Raw genomic sequence first — 21,041 nt, 5'->3', positions numbered from 1 at the left:
AATGTCCACGCTCTTGATATTCACATTTGTTAAGTGACTGGTGTTGTTAAGAAACTACTGTGATATTTAAATATATTTTAATTTATTTTTTGTATTTAGACATCAGATCACCATGAAGGAAACATTTAACTAAAAGATCTTCAAATCCAACCATTGTCAGTAAAACTTAAAGATTTATTTGATGAACAGGAGGCATCTTGTAGAGAAAACTTCCCCAACCTGGTGACCACCAGATATTTTAGACTACAGCTTCTGGACATGGTCAGGTATGATGGGACTTGCAGTCCAACAGCATCTGGACGCCAATAAATTGGGAAACACCGCTCTAGAGCAGACAGGGCAGATGTCATTTAGATAATCAAAGTCTTGAAATGAGCTGAAGAGGTCAGAAAAACAAGAACAAAAACAAAATCACCATCACCACTGGAACTATGGGCAGCTGCATGCTAATTTGCCACTTCTCTGAAGAGTATAGCAGCTACATTTTTGCCTATTATAGTTTCCAAAGATTCCATGAAATAATTCTTGAGAACAGCACATTATTCTTACAACACCAAGGCTGCTTTAAATAGCTCTATGTACCAGTAGTGATCATATTGCAAACTATTTGTGTGGAGTAGTTTACTGTGTAATTAGGACAGTTCATAGCAGCATAATCTGTTAAAAAAATATTTATGCTGTTCTGATAAATATTGTTTTAAGTGCAAACCGTTGGATCTAGACTAAGCTAACTGCATTTAGCTCCAGCTTAAATGAACAGGAACACAAGGATTGCTTGACCCATTGGACCTATGCACAAATTATATATTCTGTATCCATCCAATTATGAATCATTTTCCATAAGTGGCAGAATAAACTCATAGCTAAATGGAAAGTTTATTGTCGATGCACACATATAAACTTGGCAATACCATATAAACCTGGTAATCCTATATACATGTACCAGGGCATAAGTTCCCTTTAACCCAGTGGGGCTTACTTCTGAGTAGACAGTGATAGGATTGCACTGTAAATCAAGATGAACTTTCAAGATAGTGGATCTTTCTGAGGAGTAAGACTGTCATGGTTCTTTCTTTTGCAAAATTTCTGTGAAGTGTTTGACTTACCAGAATAATGGAAGCAAATAAACATCAGTGCAGAGACAACCTTCACTGAAAGATTCCAAGGAAACAAAATAAAATCTTGCAACAAAAGTGAAGTAGATCCGGACAGAGAGCTCTTGTACTTAAAACCATTCAAAGGATAAAAAAAGGTCCATTCATTTCCCACTATATTTCTGATTAACCATAACAAAAATATTGAAGAGGAAGCAAAATCCCTTGCCTCTTGCCCTCATCACTTTCTGCTCATGCACACACTCTGCCTATAGGATGGACAGATAGATTTCACAGACACAATTTACACTGCATCATGCCCCAAAGAATTGGACCATTCAAGAGCCTGGGGAGTGTCAGTAAACATTGCAGCCTGATCTCTACTGCATAAAGTTTTCTTTCATTTTCCAGCAACAAAGCTTAATTGAATAAATTATAAAAGTTGCGCCATGAGTTGTTCCCACTTTGAAAGACCATTTCCAATTTCATTGATTTTATTCCTTATCTAGAGTATAAAATAGTTTCCTTCTCATTTGTTTTACAGGCATCATCCAATCTAAGAAAAAGAGTAGGGTTCATAGCCCTTTTCAGATGTTCAATTACTATCAGTGTGCGGAGGGTGGGCCTGAATTTGTGACTGCACTTGGAGGTCTGCAAAGAAACTACAGATGCACAACTGTATGTGTGCATAGGGAGCTCTTCATACAATTAGGAAAGACAATCACATGGACTTGAGAATTTCTAATTGCATGGATAGAGCTCCACTACCTTACTGTACGATTGTACATGTAATATCTAAGATCTTTGCAGACCTTCAAACGAATGTAGATGTGTTGCTCCAGGACCTGCTTCTGTGATCCTGCTGCTGCCCCATGACCACTCCTTGAGCATTCTATTTGCATAGATCAATGATCTGAAAAGGGTTGTAGTCTTCTTCTTGTTGTTGTTCTTTCCGTACCATAGAGATAGTCTTGTAGAAGCAACTGAACATAGCTTCAGTGGCATGGCATGTACATTTCTTTCAGAAGGTCCCAATCCATTTATTTATTTATTTATTTATTTATTTTATTTATTTATTAGTCACCCATCTGGCTGGTTATCCAGCCACTCTGGGTGATGTACAACATAAAAAGATACAAATTACATTAGAACATTAAAAATCTCAACAATAATAATAAAACCTAACCCACCCCAAAAGCCTGCCTGAAGAGCCAGGTCTTCAAGGCCTGTCGGAAGCTCATCATAGAGGGGGCATGGTGGAGATCATTTGGGAGGGAATTCCACAGAGTGGGGGCCACGATTGAAAAAGCCCTGACATTGAAAGGATCTGGCAGCAGGTGATCACATATCAGTCATCAGAAATGGGGAGAAAGCTTTTTCCACATGCTCCTCTCACCTCACGGTGGTCATTGACTTATACTGTATATGCTTCCAGATACTGACATGCTGAGAGATTTAATTTTTTTTAAAATCTACCTTTTACACTGTCCTTCTATAGTGGCCAATCCCCTCGTATACACCTTGAGAACCAATGAAATCAGGTTCATTTTAAAACAGTCTGTAAATTAGTAGCCAGTCATTCATTCAATAAAAAGTTTCAACAAGAAGAAGAAGAAGATGTTTACCTGATCAGTTTATGTTGTTTGACCACTGAAGATGATCTTGTGTCAAAAAATGCTTGGTCATATTTTCTAATATTTTATCGTTCAAGCTTCATTAATCAATGCTGTGTATATTTGGTTTATCATACATACTGTTTTTATTTCAGTTTTTCAGACTTCCCTACCAAATCCTTTACACATATTTGTCTCTGTTCAGTTTCCGGAGATTTTGGAATTTATATTTGCATAGTGTTTGGTTTAAATTTGCTTCTCATTTTTTTCATCAAGTATCTATAGATTATTCAAGGCAGTTTGTAAGAGCCTTTTCCCCCCTCCCAATTTCCATTTTTCACGTTTCTAATTTGATGGGATTGATTTCCTTGTTTGCTTTGTCTAGTCACAGGACTTTCTCCATGTGATTCAAGACACTGATTTTACATTATTTCTGATTGCATGGACAGACCCAAACAAGTGTACCCCCGTATATGCAGAAGTCTAGGCTCTATGAGGACCTTCAAATTAAGGCACACACATTTGTAGAGGGCCTGCTGTTGTGAGCCTGCTTCCACCCATTATCACCCACTCAGCAATTTGAATAGATCAATATTCTGAAAAGGGCTAGAGACTTCTTTCCATACCACAAAAATATTCCTCATCTGGCTATGCTTATGTAACCCCTGTTAATTATTAATTTGGCCTAGTGGGTGGGGAAACCTTAAGCAAGGGGTTGTACTGGTGAGTGAGGTCAGAAAGAGAGAGACTTGGAGAGGAAAGTAGCTGTTAATGCCATGAAGCAAGGCCCCTGTCACCTTGAATTAGGTACCGAGGTCTTAATTGATGTGTGTAGAAGGGATTGGGCGCGGAAATTCTTTTTTGGCAGTTTATGCATTTGTATCTTTCTATCTTGTATTCTGTTTAGGACTTTAAGGTTTTGTCTGTGGGAACTGTGGGACTTTTCTGCAAGCAGCTGCTGCACTGGTGCCTTGTTAGATGTATAGGATTTTGGAAGTTGTGTTTACGTGTCATATTCTGTTGGGACATTTTGTATTATTTTTGACATTTATACTGCTGGATTTAAACTTCCAAATCCTTTCAAAAGTGTAATTGTATTTTCATTAGTCATTTATAAAGTAGCCCCATAGAACCCAAGAGACTAGTACACTTGCAGTACCTTAGGCCCAAATGAGGACAACCTAGTGGTAGAGAACATGCTTTGCACATAAAAGGACCAAGGTACAGCCCTGGCGTCCACAGTGAAAAGGATTGAATGCCTTCTGCTTCAGACCCTGGAGGGGTGCTGCCAGTCAGATGCAGTAGGCAATCCTGGGACAAATAGTCTGTTGTTTAGCTTGATGTAAAGCTGGGGTGGGAGCCACTGTCCCATAGGCCAGAGCTGGCCTGCCTGATCTCTTTTTCCTGGCCCACCAGCCACAGCTAAATTTCTTGGCGGCGGCAGCAGCAGTGGTGGCACTGGCAGCAGGTGCTAAAGGAATAAAAATGCTCTGAGTGTAGTGGCGGCAATAGCAGGGACTGTGGCAGCAGTGCCAGAAGCACTGGCAGTATCAGCAGCATTAGTGTTGACATGCAAATTATTATTAGACAAACCTCATTTATTTGAAGGCACCAGCAACCATTCAAGTTATTTCTGAAGTTGCACAGAGCTAACATTTCTACCTGTGAAATATCTGCTTTTGAATGACTTTTTAATTGGAAAAGAAAGGGAAGAATGTGATTTCTAGGGGTTGTATCCAAACAAGGTTTATGTCAGAGTAGACCCATCAAAATTAATGTGCCTAGATTAGCATGACTATTAATCTTAATGGGGTTTACTCTGAGTAGGACTAATGTTGGCTACAACCCTAAATCATTGTTTATTACCTGATATAAAATTATGAACTGAAGTAATTAAGTGAATTAGCTCTTTGCTTACCCAGATATTGGATACTGCACTGCACAAGAACTGTTTTGCGCCCACCATGGGGAACATTTGTGAGGCTCTGTATGGCCCCTGGAGCAATGGGAAGGAGATTTGTCCTCCTGTCTGTGCTTGCTCTCACAGGATTCCAATCTCACAAGAGCCTGAGCAGAGTAGAGTCAAGGCCAGTCCTAAGATCTAGGCCTGCCTGACACTGGCCTCTTTCTTTGTGCAACAGCTTTGAAGGGAGGACATTGTTGGAGCTGACTATCAAAGAGCTATGTAAGAGTTTGGTATCTGTTAGGGGGTTCTCTGGGAGCAGCTCTGCAGCCTCCTCCTTCCAAAGGCCTGCACCTGGCATTGAATGTTGTCACACATACAAACACATGCCCCACCCCCTGATAGCTCCAGATCACTCTGGGACATGATACCTGACCCATAATGATCCAAGGCTATCTGAACTCAACTCATCTGAGGCCCAAAAGCCTCTGAAGAGGCCCAATTTGCCTCAGGCCTCGGCCGAATTTGGAGCACAGCCCAACTTTAAGTTATCTCTTTATTTCACCCTTTAGCGATAAGCACTCTATTCTTCTGTACGTCATAATAACAGCAGAATAAACAAACTCCTTCTTCATACTGCAGACAAACATACATGCTTCTTTATTGCTGGCTGGGTAGAGAGCACAACTGAAACTGAAAAGCATGGGGTGGAGTCCAACTCTAGCCCATAATGCAAAGTTTTACTATATAACTCTTCATATATATATATATATAACTCTTCAAGGGTCATGTTACTATACACACTGTACTTTTCAGGATCACTTAAGTAATTATAAGGTGATTGTAGTATGTTTACAGACAGTTCAAGGTCATATTCCTTTGCATTGTTAGCATGGAGACCATGACGTTCCATTCCGGCCAAACAGCAGCCTCTGTGTGGATGCTGAAGTCACTCAGAACTATCATCCTGAGGTTTCCAACACCATGTCAAAGATCACTTCGGCCAGCTTGGTCAAGGATACCACAGAACAACAGGGTAGTTGACAGACCAGCCACATCCCTAGTCTATCTCTCTGGCCCAACTCCAGATGCAGACCATCTAAAATAATCCCAGGATCAAGAGGTTTTCTGGTGAAGGAGACTGTGTTTCCATGGGCAATAACAACCCTGCCCCTCAATCTATCTTAGTGATGTACTGAGTACCCAAGTGGGCATAGCTGAGTTAGGACAGCCCCACCCAATTTCCCATCCACATCTCAATGATGCATGCCAAGTATGTCCCTTCATCCACAATCAAGTCACGAATGAGCATGGTCTTATTATGAACTGAACTGACATTCAATAACATCACCAGGAGATGAGAGGGCTCAGTGGATAAGCTACCAGTAACCTCTGGAGGAGTGAAACAGCTGAACAGAGGACATGGACCAAATATCCAGGCCTCTGACCCAGATGGTTATCAGTCCCTCCACGCTGACTACAACTTCCCGTGTCCATCACCTTTGAAATTGGTGGAGCATCTTTACAAGTTTCTGATACTTGGTCACCCAGACAAATCCAAGCACCCTCAATTGATTCAATATACATCTGGGAGATTAAGACCATAGATGACCAACTAAGGCCTAGTAGTCAGGCAGAATATAGAAATGTTACTCCAACATTCCTCTCTCTGTCTGTCATGCAGGGGAGGCACTACCAAATCAAACTTTGCCTCCCCAGGCTCTCAACCTGGGTAAGGGTCACACAAGCTTGTCACCCACAGTGCCTGACCTACAAAGGAATTCCCCTTTAGTGTTAGCCCCCTCACCTCATCACCTGTGGCAGGCTCTGGACCACACTCACATCCCAACTGTGTGCACACAGCCAATAAACAAACAATACCCCACCCTGCAATCAGCCCCAAAACACTCTTACCTGCTGGCAGATACCTCACAGGAAACTACCACATGCACCCTTGCTGGCTGGGATATCAGGCCAGGCAGAGGTCACATCTCCTACCTGTTTAGTCCTCCCTTAGGTTTGTCCTCCTAATGTTCAGTACATTTCTTCTCAAAATAACACTTTTAGAAAAAGCATACTATAATAGCATATATTAATGTTACACATGTAAAAACAGCTAAAACAATTACACATATAGAAATAATTAAAGTATTTAAAAAGTTTAAAACAACAATAGCACTATACATAAAATCAATTCAGATCCAAGACAGATACCAATTGGGGTACACATTTTAAAAGTCTTGTTGAAAGAGAAATGCTGTCTGATATGCAATGGGGGAGAATGCCAAGTTCATTATTTGTTAAAGGTATGGAGCACAAAAGAGGCTTTGTACTATTACAACTAAAAAACTCATTTATTTTCTAAACACTCTGAACTCTAAAGGAAATTCTGGTTAGTTTAAACTATGGTTTATACAAAGAAGCCAATATCAAACATGGTTTATTATCTGGGCTTGTTGATAAACCATACTTTAAACTAACTAAACACCTTGTTCTCAATTCAGACGTATCCAAAAACTCTGGCTAGCTTAAAACAGGAAACCAGTACTTCTAATCCCTTTCTCATGACAGCTTTAGTGATAAAAAGAAACAGACACCAAGCTTTAAACATTTGAATCACATATTATTCTTTTTTTAAAAAAAATCTTCCCAGGAGCTTTTTCAGGCCTTCTTTGACATCCTTGTTTCTCAGGCTGTATACAAAGGGGTTGAATAAAGGGGGCAGGACTGTGTACAACAGAGATAAGATTTTGTTAGGGGTTTTTGTTTCTTCAGTTTTTGGTATAAAGCATGCAATGAGTAATCCCCCGTAGAATACAGAGACGACAATCAGATGAGAAGAGCAAGTGGAAAAGGCCTTTTGCCTCCCAGTGTTGGAAGGGATTCTCTTGATGGCAGCAATGATATACATGTAAAACAAGAGGTTCAAAGCGAATGGGGGTAAAGTAAATCCAAAACCTAGGATTATACTGGCATATCTCACAAGCCTGGTATCACTGCAGGAGAGACTTATTAATGGGAGTGACTCACAGAAGAAATGATCAATTTCATTAGGACCACAGTATGAAAGTTGTAAGATCAAAGACAAATATATAGAGGTAAACACAATGCCATTAATCCAAGAGCCAACAGCTAACTGGATGCAGAGCCCATTTTTCATACGAGTTCTATAATGCAAGGGTCTGCATATGGCTAAGAAGCGGTCATAAGACATGACAGAGAGGAGATAGCATTCAGTGCTGCCTAGGAATGCAAAAAAATACAATTGTGTCATGCAACCTTTCAGAGAGATGGATTTGTCCCCTGTCAGGAGATTGGCCAGCATCTTGGGCAAGAGTGTTGAGCTATATAAGATCTCCAAACAAGACAAATTTCCCAGGAAGAAGTACATTGGTGTATGCAGGTAACGAGCAGTCACAATCAGAAGAGTGGTGAGGATGTTGGCAGCCATGGTCAAGATGTAGATCACGAAAAACACCAGGAACAGGAAGATCTGCTGCTGCTGTAGCTCCCCAAATCCCAGAAGAATGAACTCTGTGATTATACTTTGGTTTCTCTGCATTCTCTTTTTTTGCATAATATGTGCATTGTGACATTATCTCAGGTCCTGAAGGGCAGCTTGAAAATAACAAGACATATAAATGCTATGATGGAAGCATGGATTTCAGGATGTTTTCCAACAGTTTTACTCCACTTGCAATCAGAAAAATGGGTTTGTGGAAGTATTAAAAGAATGTTGCCTCCCTTCAAGAACTTCACACGAAAAACTGGGTTGATTGTTCCTTTCTTTTTTTTGCCAAATTGCCTAAATCTCTTTCCTGTGCTTAAAATAACCTTAAATACCAATCTCATGCAAACATGATAGTTATAAAGAGTGCCAGCCCTAGACATTTTGTTGCCTGAAACAGGACCAAGCAGGGAAAGATATACCAGTGGCAGAGCATCTGATTTGCATCCAGGTCTCACTTTCAGTCCCCAGGAGAGATTCCAAACTGAAACCCTGGACACTTGACGGCCAGTCAGGGTCAATAATACTGAGCAAGATGGACCAATGGTCTGACTCAGTATAACACAGCTTCCTGTGTTCTTGTTCCACAATGCAGGCTCCATATCATTCCTTCTTATGCATCCACCACACCACCAAGGTATCATTTGAAGCAAGTTGCTTCACGCTGCTGCATGGTCCCAATGGAACTTACTTCAGTGTCACATATATGGGAGCAAAGTGTTACATATTCTAACAAATACGTAGGAGTTTTAAATTATTAAAGGAAATGGATGTTCCCAAATATACTCTGCTGCTCTTTCATAACATAATACTTTTTGCCCGGAGGGTTGACTGTATTATAAAGAGGAAAGAAAGGATATCTCTGTCTATATGAAATTTCACAGGGAAAAGTATCAATTTGCATAGCAAGTTCTTAGAAATTCAATATCTAGTTTCTGATCACATGCTTTTTTTAAAAAAAGCACAGGTGGTATTTGCTCACACTTGCTTGAAATATACTCTTGTCACATATATTTAGGTCCAGAAAAGCTGGTCCCATCACTGCATTTATTATTTCATTTATTATGTTTTCATTCCATCCTTCCTCTAAGCAATTCAGAAAAGGATATACAGTTCCTCCTCCATGGACACATGCATTTTATCATCCCAACCACTTAGTGAGGTAGATTATGCTAAGAACTGATTGTTGGCCTATGTTCATCTATTGAACTTCATGGCTGACAGGGGATTTGAGCACAATTGTCTTTGACCCTATTCTGACACTCTAACCACAGATTGATAGAACTGACAGGCACATGAACACAATATCACATTTTAAGAAATGAGAACTCTGTTCTCTTCCCCCCATTTTTTCCAAGAATTCTCAGAATCTATCACATGCATGCATATTTTATGCAGAACATGAGCAAGACAATGTGAAAAATACCCTCAGTCAAAGGTAGATGAGGAACTGAAGTTTGGAGTGGGTCCAGTTGTTGCATATTTGTAGGTCCAGGTATCCAGTTATACCTGTTTCCTTCTTTATACATTTGTGTTCACTTAACAAATTGATTTTTGACTTCTTTTTGTTTGTTTGTTTCACCATTATAAGTGATCATAAAGAATCCCTCTGGTGATCATTTAATCTCCAGGAAAACAGATAAAACCTCAGGAGGTATTGACTGATTGTGGAAGGAAGGAAGGTTGAAAATGAGTTCTCTGAAATAATGATATCTGAATTACAATGATGTGAAAATCGAAATGTAGATAGATAGAAATAGCACGAGAATGTTCTGAAGGACCTCTGAAGGGTACAATATGCTTGTCCAATTCATGCTTTCATGAATATAATTTTATTACTGGATGACCAATATTTTGACATGTGGCTCAGATGCAATATAAATTAGCTAAGCCATTTATTTGTCCCTAATCACTTCACTTGGCAACATTACTTGCCTCTTTAATTAACAGTAGCCATTAGGGACAAGTTCAGGAACTGGACCAAATGATATTACATTCAATGCAGCTTGCACCAACATCTTTGATACTGACCATATGACTGTATGATATGCATTGTTATAACTTTGTGTCCCCATTAATTCACTGTCGTCCATATGACATTGCAAGCTAGTACGGATTTTCACATTCACAAATCTGCATTAGAAATACCACTGGAAAACTGATATGTTTTCCTAAACCGATAATTAATTACATTAACGTCCGTGATCTCGGATGTAATGCTGTGGACTTTACTGCAATAGGTGATCCATGGGTGTTCCTCTGTCATATGCTAAGCCCCTCGTCTCCTTCCTACCCAATAGTGCATCCACAAAAGTGCACATGCATGGGGAAAAAAAGAGAGAGATGTTTCTGCTCTCTTACGAAAAAGTGCGCAAAAAGCAAACAACTGTTATGGACCAAACACTGAAAAGGGGTGGACTTATAGGAACGGCCAATGCTAAAGTAATTTAGACCAAAAAAAACCCCAGATTTATAGATGCTTGATAATTGGATTTTCACAATAATCTGGCAATGAACAGGACACCAACCAATTATGGAAAACATGGATTTTGCGGTTAGGTATGGATGGGCCCTTTGTTTTCTTTTTTAATTACAGGCACGGGAATGGCCAAACAGGGGTGTGTGGGGAAGGGAGGTTTATCTGTATACCCCCCCCGAATTATTATAAATCTTGCAGAGGCAGGGAAGACCTTGCAAGGGCTTTTAGTCAAGATCATGACTGAGGAGGTGAGAGGTAAACCTCCCTTTCCTGTCTGCAATTAATTAAAGCGGGGGAAATGAGGATGGATTTGCACACTATGCATTTAAGATGATGTGTAGTTTGGCCCTTAATCTTTGTTCCATCTCCAATATTTGGAGCATGCCATTTCTTCTGGCAGTGCAATAGGTGTTCGAAATAGCTCTTCTAGACTGCTAGCATCCTGGATTATGAGTAGGAGAAAATGTAATCCCATGCAGACAAACGAAACACCCCTTTGTGACACTCAAGTGGAAATACAACCCTCTGTCTCTCTCTTTCTCTGTCTCTCTCTCTAGCTCTCTTCAGGCATTAATGGTGTTACACAATGAGTGCTCCTCTCCATTGCCTTTATGTGAACAATGTATCCATCTGTAGTGATGGAGTTGTACGCACAAAGGCTTTTTACATGCCTTGGAACCCCAAATACATAGGAGATACTCAGTCACTACAGGTGGCTGTGCCGTTCATGTAAAGCATGGATGGGGGAATTTTTTTTTCATCCTGAGGGCCACATTCCCTTCTAGGGCCTCATGCCAGTGGTGGATGGTGCCAGAGGCAAAACTGGAGACAACAATTATTGCATGTTGACCTTTGTACAGGAAATTATTGCATGTTTGACCTATGCATGGCCACTGGATTGGGCTAGATGGGAGTTGTAGTTCAAAAAAGTAACTTTTCCAAGCTCTGGTTCCAGGAAACATTCCAGCCAGGGAAAAACAAAGGTAGGTTAGGCCAAGAGAGAGAGAGTTTAAGGTGAACTAGTGAGCTTCTTGGCTTAGTGATAATTTGCATCTAGGTCTCCTGAACTCTAATCATAAGATTGCACTGATCTGTTGGTGTAGGACTGTATGTCTGCTTAGTCATCGCTCACAGAAAAAGTATCTGTAATGGTTCTCCTGTTTCTTTGCACTCCACTCCTCAGTTGTTAAGTTTGCAGGCTGGCCCAGGACTTTGCATTGATCAGGAACCAAAAGAGTGCATTTCTGGTGTAATAACCAGGCTGTCACGAGGGCCCTTAACAGTCAACCATCGCCCTCCATTCAGACAGAGTCATGGAGCTAGTTAGCAGCTTGTATGGTAATGTGCTTGTTGACTAACATATCCTCTTCACTTTCTCACATCCCTTGAGTGGACAACAACATGGCAGATGCCCACTCCCTGGAAGCATAGCTTCCTAAGGCTTCTAAGAAGAAGTATGGACTGTTGGGAGGATTCATTAATGTCCATAATATTGAACTCTGTTTCCAAGCCACTCTACTCTCCTGTTCAAGAGTGGCTACAATCTTCTTTTTTTGCAACTTTGGGTAGCCCCAGCAGTCTACCCACTGTTAATTCAACAGTTCTGCAGTAACTAGCTTTATCTCAAATTCATGGCCATACATTTAGCTGCCATTTCATTCTTCAGCATGGTCCATGGTTTCCCCTATCTCTGTGCTTCCCTTCTTCCCAAAGGGGTGTTGGAGCCCTACTGCAAGGCCTCGCCAGACTAGATGTAGCTGATAACATTTGGGCTTCTCTTCAAGCTAACTCTCAAGCTGGAAACAGTGTGTTGGTCAAGATTTGAGGCCTCAGTCGCCAGAATTGAAGCCATTTTTCAGCACCTTGGCGATGGATGAATTAGTTGCCTCATCCCACTCTGACTATTCACATGTCCCTGGATTTATGGGATGCATCAGTCTCTGCCAGTGGGCTTCCCATGCACATCAAAGAGTCAAAAACTACTTTAAATAACCTCCGTAGAGAACCTTATATTCCCATATCCATTACATTCTGTTGGGAGCTTTCTGGCCATATTACCGGAACTCTCTGGTCCTTCCCTTATTTGCTGGGATGGTTGTCTGCTTACAGGGTCTCAGTTCACTGTCAGATGCATCTCTGTGTCTGGAGTTTGGAGCCTACTCCTTCAGGAGATAGGCTGCAACATCTGCAGCAGCACAGGCCAGCTCCTTGCCTTTCAGATACAGGCCATCAGTAAGGGGAAGTACTCTGCCTACCAGATGTATGTTTGCAGGACACACATTTATTTATTTAGAATATAACCCAGACTTCACCATTGCTGATATTTTCTTCTCACCCACAGGTTCCAGTTACAAGTTGGCCTGGTTTAGTTCACTAAACACATCAATATTTCCTGACTTAAAAAAAAAAAAAACTGAAGAAATCAGTATGGGAAGATCACTGGCAAAAGTCTTATTGAAAAGAAAAACACAACACCCATAAACAATAAAATGAAGAGTTTTTTAAATGGAAGCTGTTTGTGTGTGTGGGGGGGGGTTATTTCCAGAGCTTGGAAAAGTTACTTTTTTGAACTACAACTCCCATCAGTCCCAGCCAGCATGGCCACTGGATTGGGCTGATGGGAATTGTAGTTCAAAAAAGTAACTTTTCCAAGCTCTGGTTATTTCTGATGAGGGCAGTCCCCACAGTGCCACATCTCTGTGACTATGGGCCTGCAACTTCCCCATGTGGCTTCAGTCTAGATTTTAAACTTACATTCCCTCTCTGACAATTAGTCAATATCTCTTGAGATGTATACCACTGATTCTTAATAATAAATAGTACCCAGACAGAGGCTTTCTGTTTTTGATAAAGCCTGAGATGTAAAACAAGCTGTGGGATGCTAAAAAGAATAAAGAAGCTATGGGAAAGTGAGCTCGCTATTACGTCTGTCCATGAGGATGGGTATAGAAGAACTCATACTGTACAACCTGATCCTAAGACCAAGAGCTACTCAGAAAGTGGACTTGCTACAAACTTCAGTTCCTCATTCATTCACAGTGGAGGTATTTATGTTCAGTGCTAGTGATCTGAAAGAGTTCAAGCTCTTTGATAATTGTGTGGTTAAGAATTGATCACTTTTGGTAAGAGGTATGTGGCTGCACTGAATGTTTTTGTTTTCTTTGATTGAGAAAGCACTGGGGACTTATAGGGTCGGCTCTCTCACTGATATCAATGTGTCAAGTTAATTATGGCTTAACTAAGTCTCATTGATTTCAATAGAAACTGCATGCAATTCACTTAGTCAAGATCCAACCCATGGTCAAATCTAAATCTCAGTTTTCTAGTTCTCCACATTCCCACATCATCATTTTAGTGTGAAACTCTCCAACTTTTTGTATGCAAGTTAGCCTAACACACACATTTTGCCAAGCAATTTCCCCTAATTTAATAAAGTATCTGTGTATGCTATTTGCACTATTGTATGCAATTTATGCACATTTTCCCCTAGTATATGCATTGTTGTACCTATTACTCGGCTGCATAATTGCTTTGCAAAATTAATACAATTGTGAATGTCAAAGGATGACTATATTTCAGTTAGCATATTGTTTCAGAAAGTTTAAAGTAAGTATGTTTTCCTTTAAATGTGAACTGGATCTAATTTCTCCCATCTCTAACTGGATATATATAATTTAATTCAAGATTTTGGAGTTCCTCACAACCTGATCTTGTTTTCAGAGCTGAATTCATAAGGAATTCATTCTTTTATTTCTGAATTGTTTACATCCTCTTTTACAGTACTATGATGTAGATACACATTGATAAAGCATTGCAAACTCAGATAGTCTTGATGTGATTGTGTTATGAATGAATAATTAATCTGTTTCTGTTATATATCAATTATACATTAATCTGTATGAAAATTTGTAAACATGTATTTTATCATCTCTAAATGTGTATTTTATCACAAAATACATAAATATGCATTTTAATATATGCATTTCTAAAAGTATTTTATCCTAAGTTACACATTTCAATGGCTTCTGGAATAATAATAATAATAATAATAATAATAATAATAATAATAATAATAATAATAATAATAATAATAATAATAATAATAATAAAAGTAGCCGAAACACTATCGCAAAATGCAGAAAAGTATGAAATCAAAACAATAATTATGTCCTAAACCAAGTATTAGTCTAAGAAATTTGGATTAGATTCTCCTGCATCCCCAGATTATACATAATTTTCATCTATCTCCAGATTATACCTACCACAGTATCAAAATTATATCAAGATAACAGTATATCAACTTGCCTACTTGCTTTTAGTACAATTCCATCCAGGCTGGAGTGCAGTCAATTAAACAAGATGATAAGTGTTGCCTTTTGTTAGAGGACACTTATGTTGCCCCCATATTTTTGATCCCTCCACTTAATATGGGGCACACCGATGGAGTGGCCTAATATTTTTTGTGTTTACCCTAAAGGCACAATTTTGCATTGTGACCTTTCAGTAAAGTTGTAGCCTGTTTAATATTACATTAGGGTATATTGGTCTACCTTATTCTTGCTGTCTCAACTGTACTTGATAGTTGCAAAATGCATGGCCACAAAAAGCTCCAACTGTCTTTCAGGATATGATGCAACTTCATTATCAATGCAAAGAAACCAGAGTGAAATCACTGAGTTCATTCTTCTGGGATTTGGAGATCTCCCTCATCTACAGATCTCCCTGTTCCTGGTGTTTCTGGTGATTTACATCTTGACCATGGTTGCCAACATTCTGACTATCCTTTTGATAGTGATTGATCAGCACCTGCACACACCCATGTACTTTTTCCTGGGGAATTTGTCTTGTTTGGAGACAGTCTACAGCTCAACTACCCTACCCAGGATGTTAACCAGTCTCATGACAGGGAACAAAACCATCTCTGTTAAGGGATGTCACTTACAGTTATATTTCTTTGGTTTCCTGATTGGTACAGAATGCTATCTCCTCTCTGTAATGTCTTATGATCGTTTCCTAGCTGTATGCAAACCACTATATTATGTTACTCTTATGAATAGTAAGCTCTGTATGCGGCTAGCGAGTGGCTCTTGGATCAATGGCATTGTGTTTACCTCTATATATTTGGTCTTGGTGCTGCAACTACATTACTGTAGTTCCAATGAAATAAATCATTTCTTTTGTGAGTCTCTTGCATTGGTGAAAATATCATGCAGTAATGCCAGTCTTGTGACATATGCCAGCGTAATCCTGGCTTTTGTATTCACTTTCCCCCCTTTTCTTTTGACCCTGACCTCTTACATATATATTATTATTGCCATTATAAAAATCCCCAACACCTTTGGGAGACAAAAGGCCTTTTCCACCTGTTCTTCTCATGTAATTGTTGTTTCTACATTCTATGGGGCTTTAATCATTGTGTATCTGACGCCAAAGACTGAAACAATGAGAGATCTTAACAAAATATTTTCCCTGCTGTACACAGTTCTGCGCCCCTTAATTAACCCCCTTGTATATAGCCTGAGAAACAAGGATGTTAAGGAAGCTTTCAGGAAGACCACCAGGAAGGTTTTAGGAGACCACTTTTTGAATTAGGGATTGAAAGGTTGCTGTTTCATTAATAATAAAAATAAATGCGAATGGACAAGAAAGAGAAATGATTTCTTCAGCTAAATAGTTATCCAAAGCCCTCCCCCAACCAGTGTCAGATCCAGGTTTTAGGGAGTCCTTGGGGAAGATGTTCCCTCTGAGTGCCCCCGACTTCCTTGCTTTGATTCTATTTGGATTCTTTGATTCTATTTGTTTCCCCTCCCTTCCTTTGTTATCCTTAATTTATTTTATTTATACTGTATGCCTTTTTTGGGCAGGGACTGTTTTGTTGTTGTTGTTGTTGTTGTGAGGGAAGCCATGACTGTTAAAGTGGTATAATAGTGCTTTAAAGTTATGGGATGGAAGTGCCCTGAGTGTCTGTTGAGTATGTGTAAGTGCTGCTTGAGAGTGTGTACATCTGCAAGAGTGGGTTACATGTGCACATTGCCATGTGGCCTTAGCAAGGGTGGGCAACCCATTTCCTGTTTGGAAGCTGAATTGTGACCTGTGGAGTAGACCTGTGGAGTAGATGCCTCCCTCATAGCTGAAACTGCCATCCACTGGGCTGATGCCAGGAATATCGGGGCCCTTGGGCACTAGGCTGCCCTGGGCCCTTGCACCTGCATGCATGCATGCCCCACCTACCTACCTACCTACCTAGCGGGGACAGGAGGTTGGGTGAGCAAGTGGGCAGGTAAGCGAGCGGGCTGACGAGCAAGCAGGCCGACAGGAAGGAGGGCAAGCTAGTGGATGGGGTAGGGGAGGGCGAGTGAGCAGGCACGGGTGGACCAGTGAGCGAGCAGGCAGGCAGCTCCCTCCTTGCAAACTGTGGTGGGGACCCTGCCACAGATTGAAGACTCTGCCATGGATCCCCCACCCTAATGAGGGGCCCTTCAGGGGCCCCTGTGGGCTGCAGGTCCCTTGGCCAGGGCCCCACCTGGCCTCCCTTTGGCGCTGGCCCTGGCCATCCATACCATTCCATGAACTCCAGTCTGTTTATGTAAGGAGTCATCATTCATGAGTTACATTCATGGAAGCTCTTTTTTTCATCAATATAATTGTCCTTCTATGAACGTATGTGTGTGTGTATGTGTGTGTATACTTCATTCAGACCTTCCCTTGAATGTCCCTCTGCTATTTCAGTTTGCTGTTACATTTTTCCATTCACTGTCACTGTAATTCATACCTAATTATCAATATTTCCCACTTCAACAAATTAGTCAGTATCTCCTGAGATGCCACCTGTTTATCTGGAGGTTAAATAATCACCAAAAGGGGAATTAAAAAAAATTATTATAAGGCATGAACTGTAAAATGAAGCAGGGGCAGATCTGTTAAAGAAACAAGTCTACATCCATGAAGATGGGTAAAGACAAGATACTGTACATCTTGGTTTTTGGACCGACAAATACTCCACCTTATAATTTACCTATGACAGAGGTATTTAGCACATTGTCTTGTTCATGCACCCTGTAAAATGTGTGTGGTTATCATCTATACAAACAATGTCATCTGTTATATTTTTTGTTAAAAAAATACAAATGAGAAATTTCATTTCAGAACTGTATTAAAATATCTTGTATAGGCCTGCAGATTTAAAAGTTATTGTGCTTCGATAATCCATGTGGCAACTGTGTTATGTGTAAGCCAAGGGAATATATTGTTTTGTTGATGCATGCAAGTCATTACAAGGTTCAGAACTTTGGTAAACTACACAGGGCAGGAGGGAAGATTGGTTGGAAATGGTGAGATGCATAAAACCTGAAGTGGTCCGCAATGGCACCTGTAGGTATGCATTGAAAAGAGAATATGGAAAAATAGGGCTTTAATCTGCCATATGATGATGCCTTCATGGGTGGGTTTTGTGCCTGTCTTGCCAGTAGGCAAGGGATCTTTGGATTCAGAGGCGATAAAGATTTTATTCAGTAGCTGTCATAAGGATACAGGAAGCAAAATCTACTGAGCTTATTTCTCCATTCAGTTGCCATGAACTCCAAGAGAACAACAACAGAGAGACCCCAGCTGATGGCCCTTACTGGTCCAGGTCTACGTCAAAGGTCACTTCGGCATCAAATCTTGGGGACTTATATAATTAAAAGCTCCAAAGGCTAGGTGCTGATTTTGAACAACAACCTCATCAATCACACCTGTCATGATGGTCATGTTCTTGTTTGTTAAGCACCTTTGTTGAAGTTTATAGCAACTGAATTAGTTGCACCTGGCTGGAAGGTCAGATTCCCAACCCTTATCTATATTTATGAATATTTTTGCAGTTATGCCGAGAACATTAACTATCCACCCTAACAGATAAGGACTTCTCCCAAACTTCAAGAATATTTTATATGTTTTATATTGTTTTAAATTTTTAAATTGTGTTTTAAATTGTTTTTAAAAGATGTGTTTTAAATTGTATTTGTTTTAATGTTTTTAGTTACTGTAAACCGCCCAGAGAGCTTCGGCTATGGGGCGGGATATAAGTACAATAAATAAATAAATAAATAAGGATGTTGCCCTGAAAAGGTGGCTACTTTTGAGAGAACAGCTAATTAAGCTAACAAGCTTACAATCTCGTTGGGAAAATAGCCAATTTAGCCTCAAAAAAAGGCTTACAGTCTCCTAAAGGGCCTGGCTGCTAAATTCACAGAGTCAGAGAGTCAGAAAGTCAGACATGAAAGAACAATTGTACAGGTCATTTTCTCCTCGCCAATCTTCTGGGGTCACTTTCCCATATAGAGCCCATCTAAAATGGACTGTGCCCATCATTTCTAAGTTTGCAATTTTATTTTGAAATTAGCAAACTATCCTTTGAGAAAATAGTGTTTTCTTTTGTTCTCTTTGTACCCTGTGATCCATTGGTCATTAATTAAAAAGAATTAAGTTTATGTTATGTAAGCAAATCCTGCTCTGGGAAGATAATTCACATAATTTAAATATGTATTTCAGTCTGTAACAGCACTCAATTTCTACAAGATGAAATTAAGGACCATAATAAATTGCAGGGCTTATATTTATATTGGGTGTATCCAAAGTTAGTAATACTCGGAGGAAATGCATTGAAATCAATGGATTTAAGTAACCTAAACCCATTAATTTCAATGGGTCTACTCTAGGTATGGATTAGTTGGATATCACCAATAACATTGCCATTGTACAGGCTGTTAGATATATAATTATTTGTTAAAATATTTTTATACTGCTTTTCACAAATTATATCAAAGCAGTGTGCAATAATTTAAAACAATACAACTACATAATTAACTACATGAAAATATACACATTAAACAGTAGAGCAACAATAAATAGAACAAAGCTTATGAGATGGTGATCAACAGTTCATATACGCTTGGACAAACATTAATGTTTTCAACTGCTGGGTGAAATACATCACTGAGGATGCTTGACAGATCTCCAAGGTGAGATTGTTCCATAATGCGGGTGCCTCCACCAAGTACACCTTTTCCTGCTTGATGCCAGATGAACCAAGGTAGGCTATGACACCATCAGCAGCGGCTCCTCTGACTAGGCAGGTTCATATGGGAAAAGGCATTCTCTCAGATAACCAGGTCCCACATTAATTAGGGGTTGGTAGCAAATTGGCAGCTGTCACATATGTTAGATGGGAAGCTGAAGCACATTGATAAAGAGAACAAAATTATCAGTCATATTTTCCATGTGCGGTTCTGAAAGGAGAGGTCCAGGTCCCCCCCGCTTAGAACAAAAATGTGGTTAATGCTCATGCAATACAAGAATATATAAAATCACTTAGGACTCTCATGTTCAAACATTCTTTCAGGACTTGATATAACTTTTTTATGTATATTTAACATTGTGAGAACAATGCGGAGGAACCAGAGCGAAATCACAGAGTTTATTCTTTTGGGATTTGGAGAGCTCCATCACCTGCGGATCTTCCTATTCATTGTTTTTCTGGTGATATACATTTTGGCTATGGCTACCAACATCCTCACCATTCTTCTGATAGTGACTGATCATCAATTGCACACCCCTATGTACTTCTTCCTTGGAAATTTGTCCTGCCTGGAGACTTTCTACAGCTCAACCATCCTGCCCAGGTTTCTGGCCAGCCTCCTAACAGGAGACATAACTATATCTGTACAAGGATGTATTACACAATTGTACTTCTTTGCTTTCCTGATTGGCACAGAATGCTGTCTCCTCTCTGTGATGTCATATGATAGATATTTAGCTATATGCAAGCCTCTACATTATGCAGGTGTTATGAATGGAAGGCTCTGTATTCAGTTATCTGTTGGTTCCTGGTTTAACAGCATTGTGTTTGCCTCTGTCTTTTTGGGTATGATCTTAAAAATACAGTTTTGTGGGCCTAATGAAATAGATCATTTCTATTGTGATTCTCTCCCATTAGTAAAGCTCTCCTGCAGTCACCTCAGCCTTGTGAAACATGTTACTATAATAGTCTCTTTTATATTCACTTTCCCCCCTTTTCTTTTGACTCTGACATCTTATGTGTATATTATTGCTACCATCCTGAGAATCCCATCAACCACTGGGAGGCAAAAAGCCTTTTCTACCTGTTCTTCTCACCTGATAGTTGTCTGTATTTTCTATGGGGCATTAATCATTGTATATCTCATACCCAAAACTGAAGCCATGAGAGATCTCAATAAGATCTTTTCTGTACTTTACACAGTCCTTCCCCCCATAGCCAATCCCCTTATATATAGTCTGAAAAACAAGGATGTAAAGGAAGCACTGAAAAAGGCTGCCAGAAAAGTTTTGGAATGGCAATTTTTAAATCAGAGATTCAAGGTTTGGCAGTCTCTTACCTTTTACAAATAAAAATGAATATAAGCAGAAAATCAATGTGTGAATTATC

The 21,041-nt window shown here is 39.8% G+C and overlaps 3 protein-coding genes across 3 annotated transcripts; 2 read left to right on the top strand and 1 right to left on the bottom strand.

The window, feature by feature from the left end:
* Positions 1-7,233: 7,233 nt before the first annotated feature.
* LOC133367978 (olfactory receptor 1361-like) lies at positions 7,234-8,172 on the bottom strand. The gene has a single exon (XM_061592064.1). The coding sequence runs from the start codon at positions 8,170-8,172 to the stop codon at positions 7,234-7,236; it is 939 nt and encodes a 312-aa protein (XP_061448048.1).
* Positions 8,173-15,244: 7,072 nt separating this feature from the next.
* On the top strand, positions 15,245-16,189 carry LOC133367977 (olfactory receptor 2AP1-like). The gene has a single exon (XM_061592063.1). The coding sequence runs from the start codon at positions 15,245-15,247 to the stop codon at positions 16,187-16,189; it is 945 nt and encodes a 314-aa protein (XP_061448047.1).
* A 3,831-nt stretch (positions 16,190-20,020) lies between these two features.
* On the top strand, positions 20,021-21,004 carry LOC133367976 (olfactory receptor 6B1-like). Its single transcript, XM_061592062.1, has one exon. It carries the CDS (start codon positions 20,021-20,023, stop codon positions 21,002-21,004), a length of 984 nt encoding a protein of 327 aa, XP_061448046.1.
* Positions 21,005-21,041: the final 37 nt, after the last annotated feature.

The sequence above is a fragment of the Rhineura floridana genome, chromosome 11 (genome assembly GCF_030035675.1).
Source record: "Rhineura floridana isolate rRhiFlo1 chromosome 11, rRhiFlo1.hap2, whole genome shotgun sequence".
NCBI classification, from domain to species: domain Eukaryota; kingdom Metazoa; phylum Chordata; class Lepidosauria; order Squamata; family Rhineuridae; genus Rhineura; species Rhineura floridana.
This window is presented reverse-complemented; position numbering and strand designations above follow the sequence as displayed.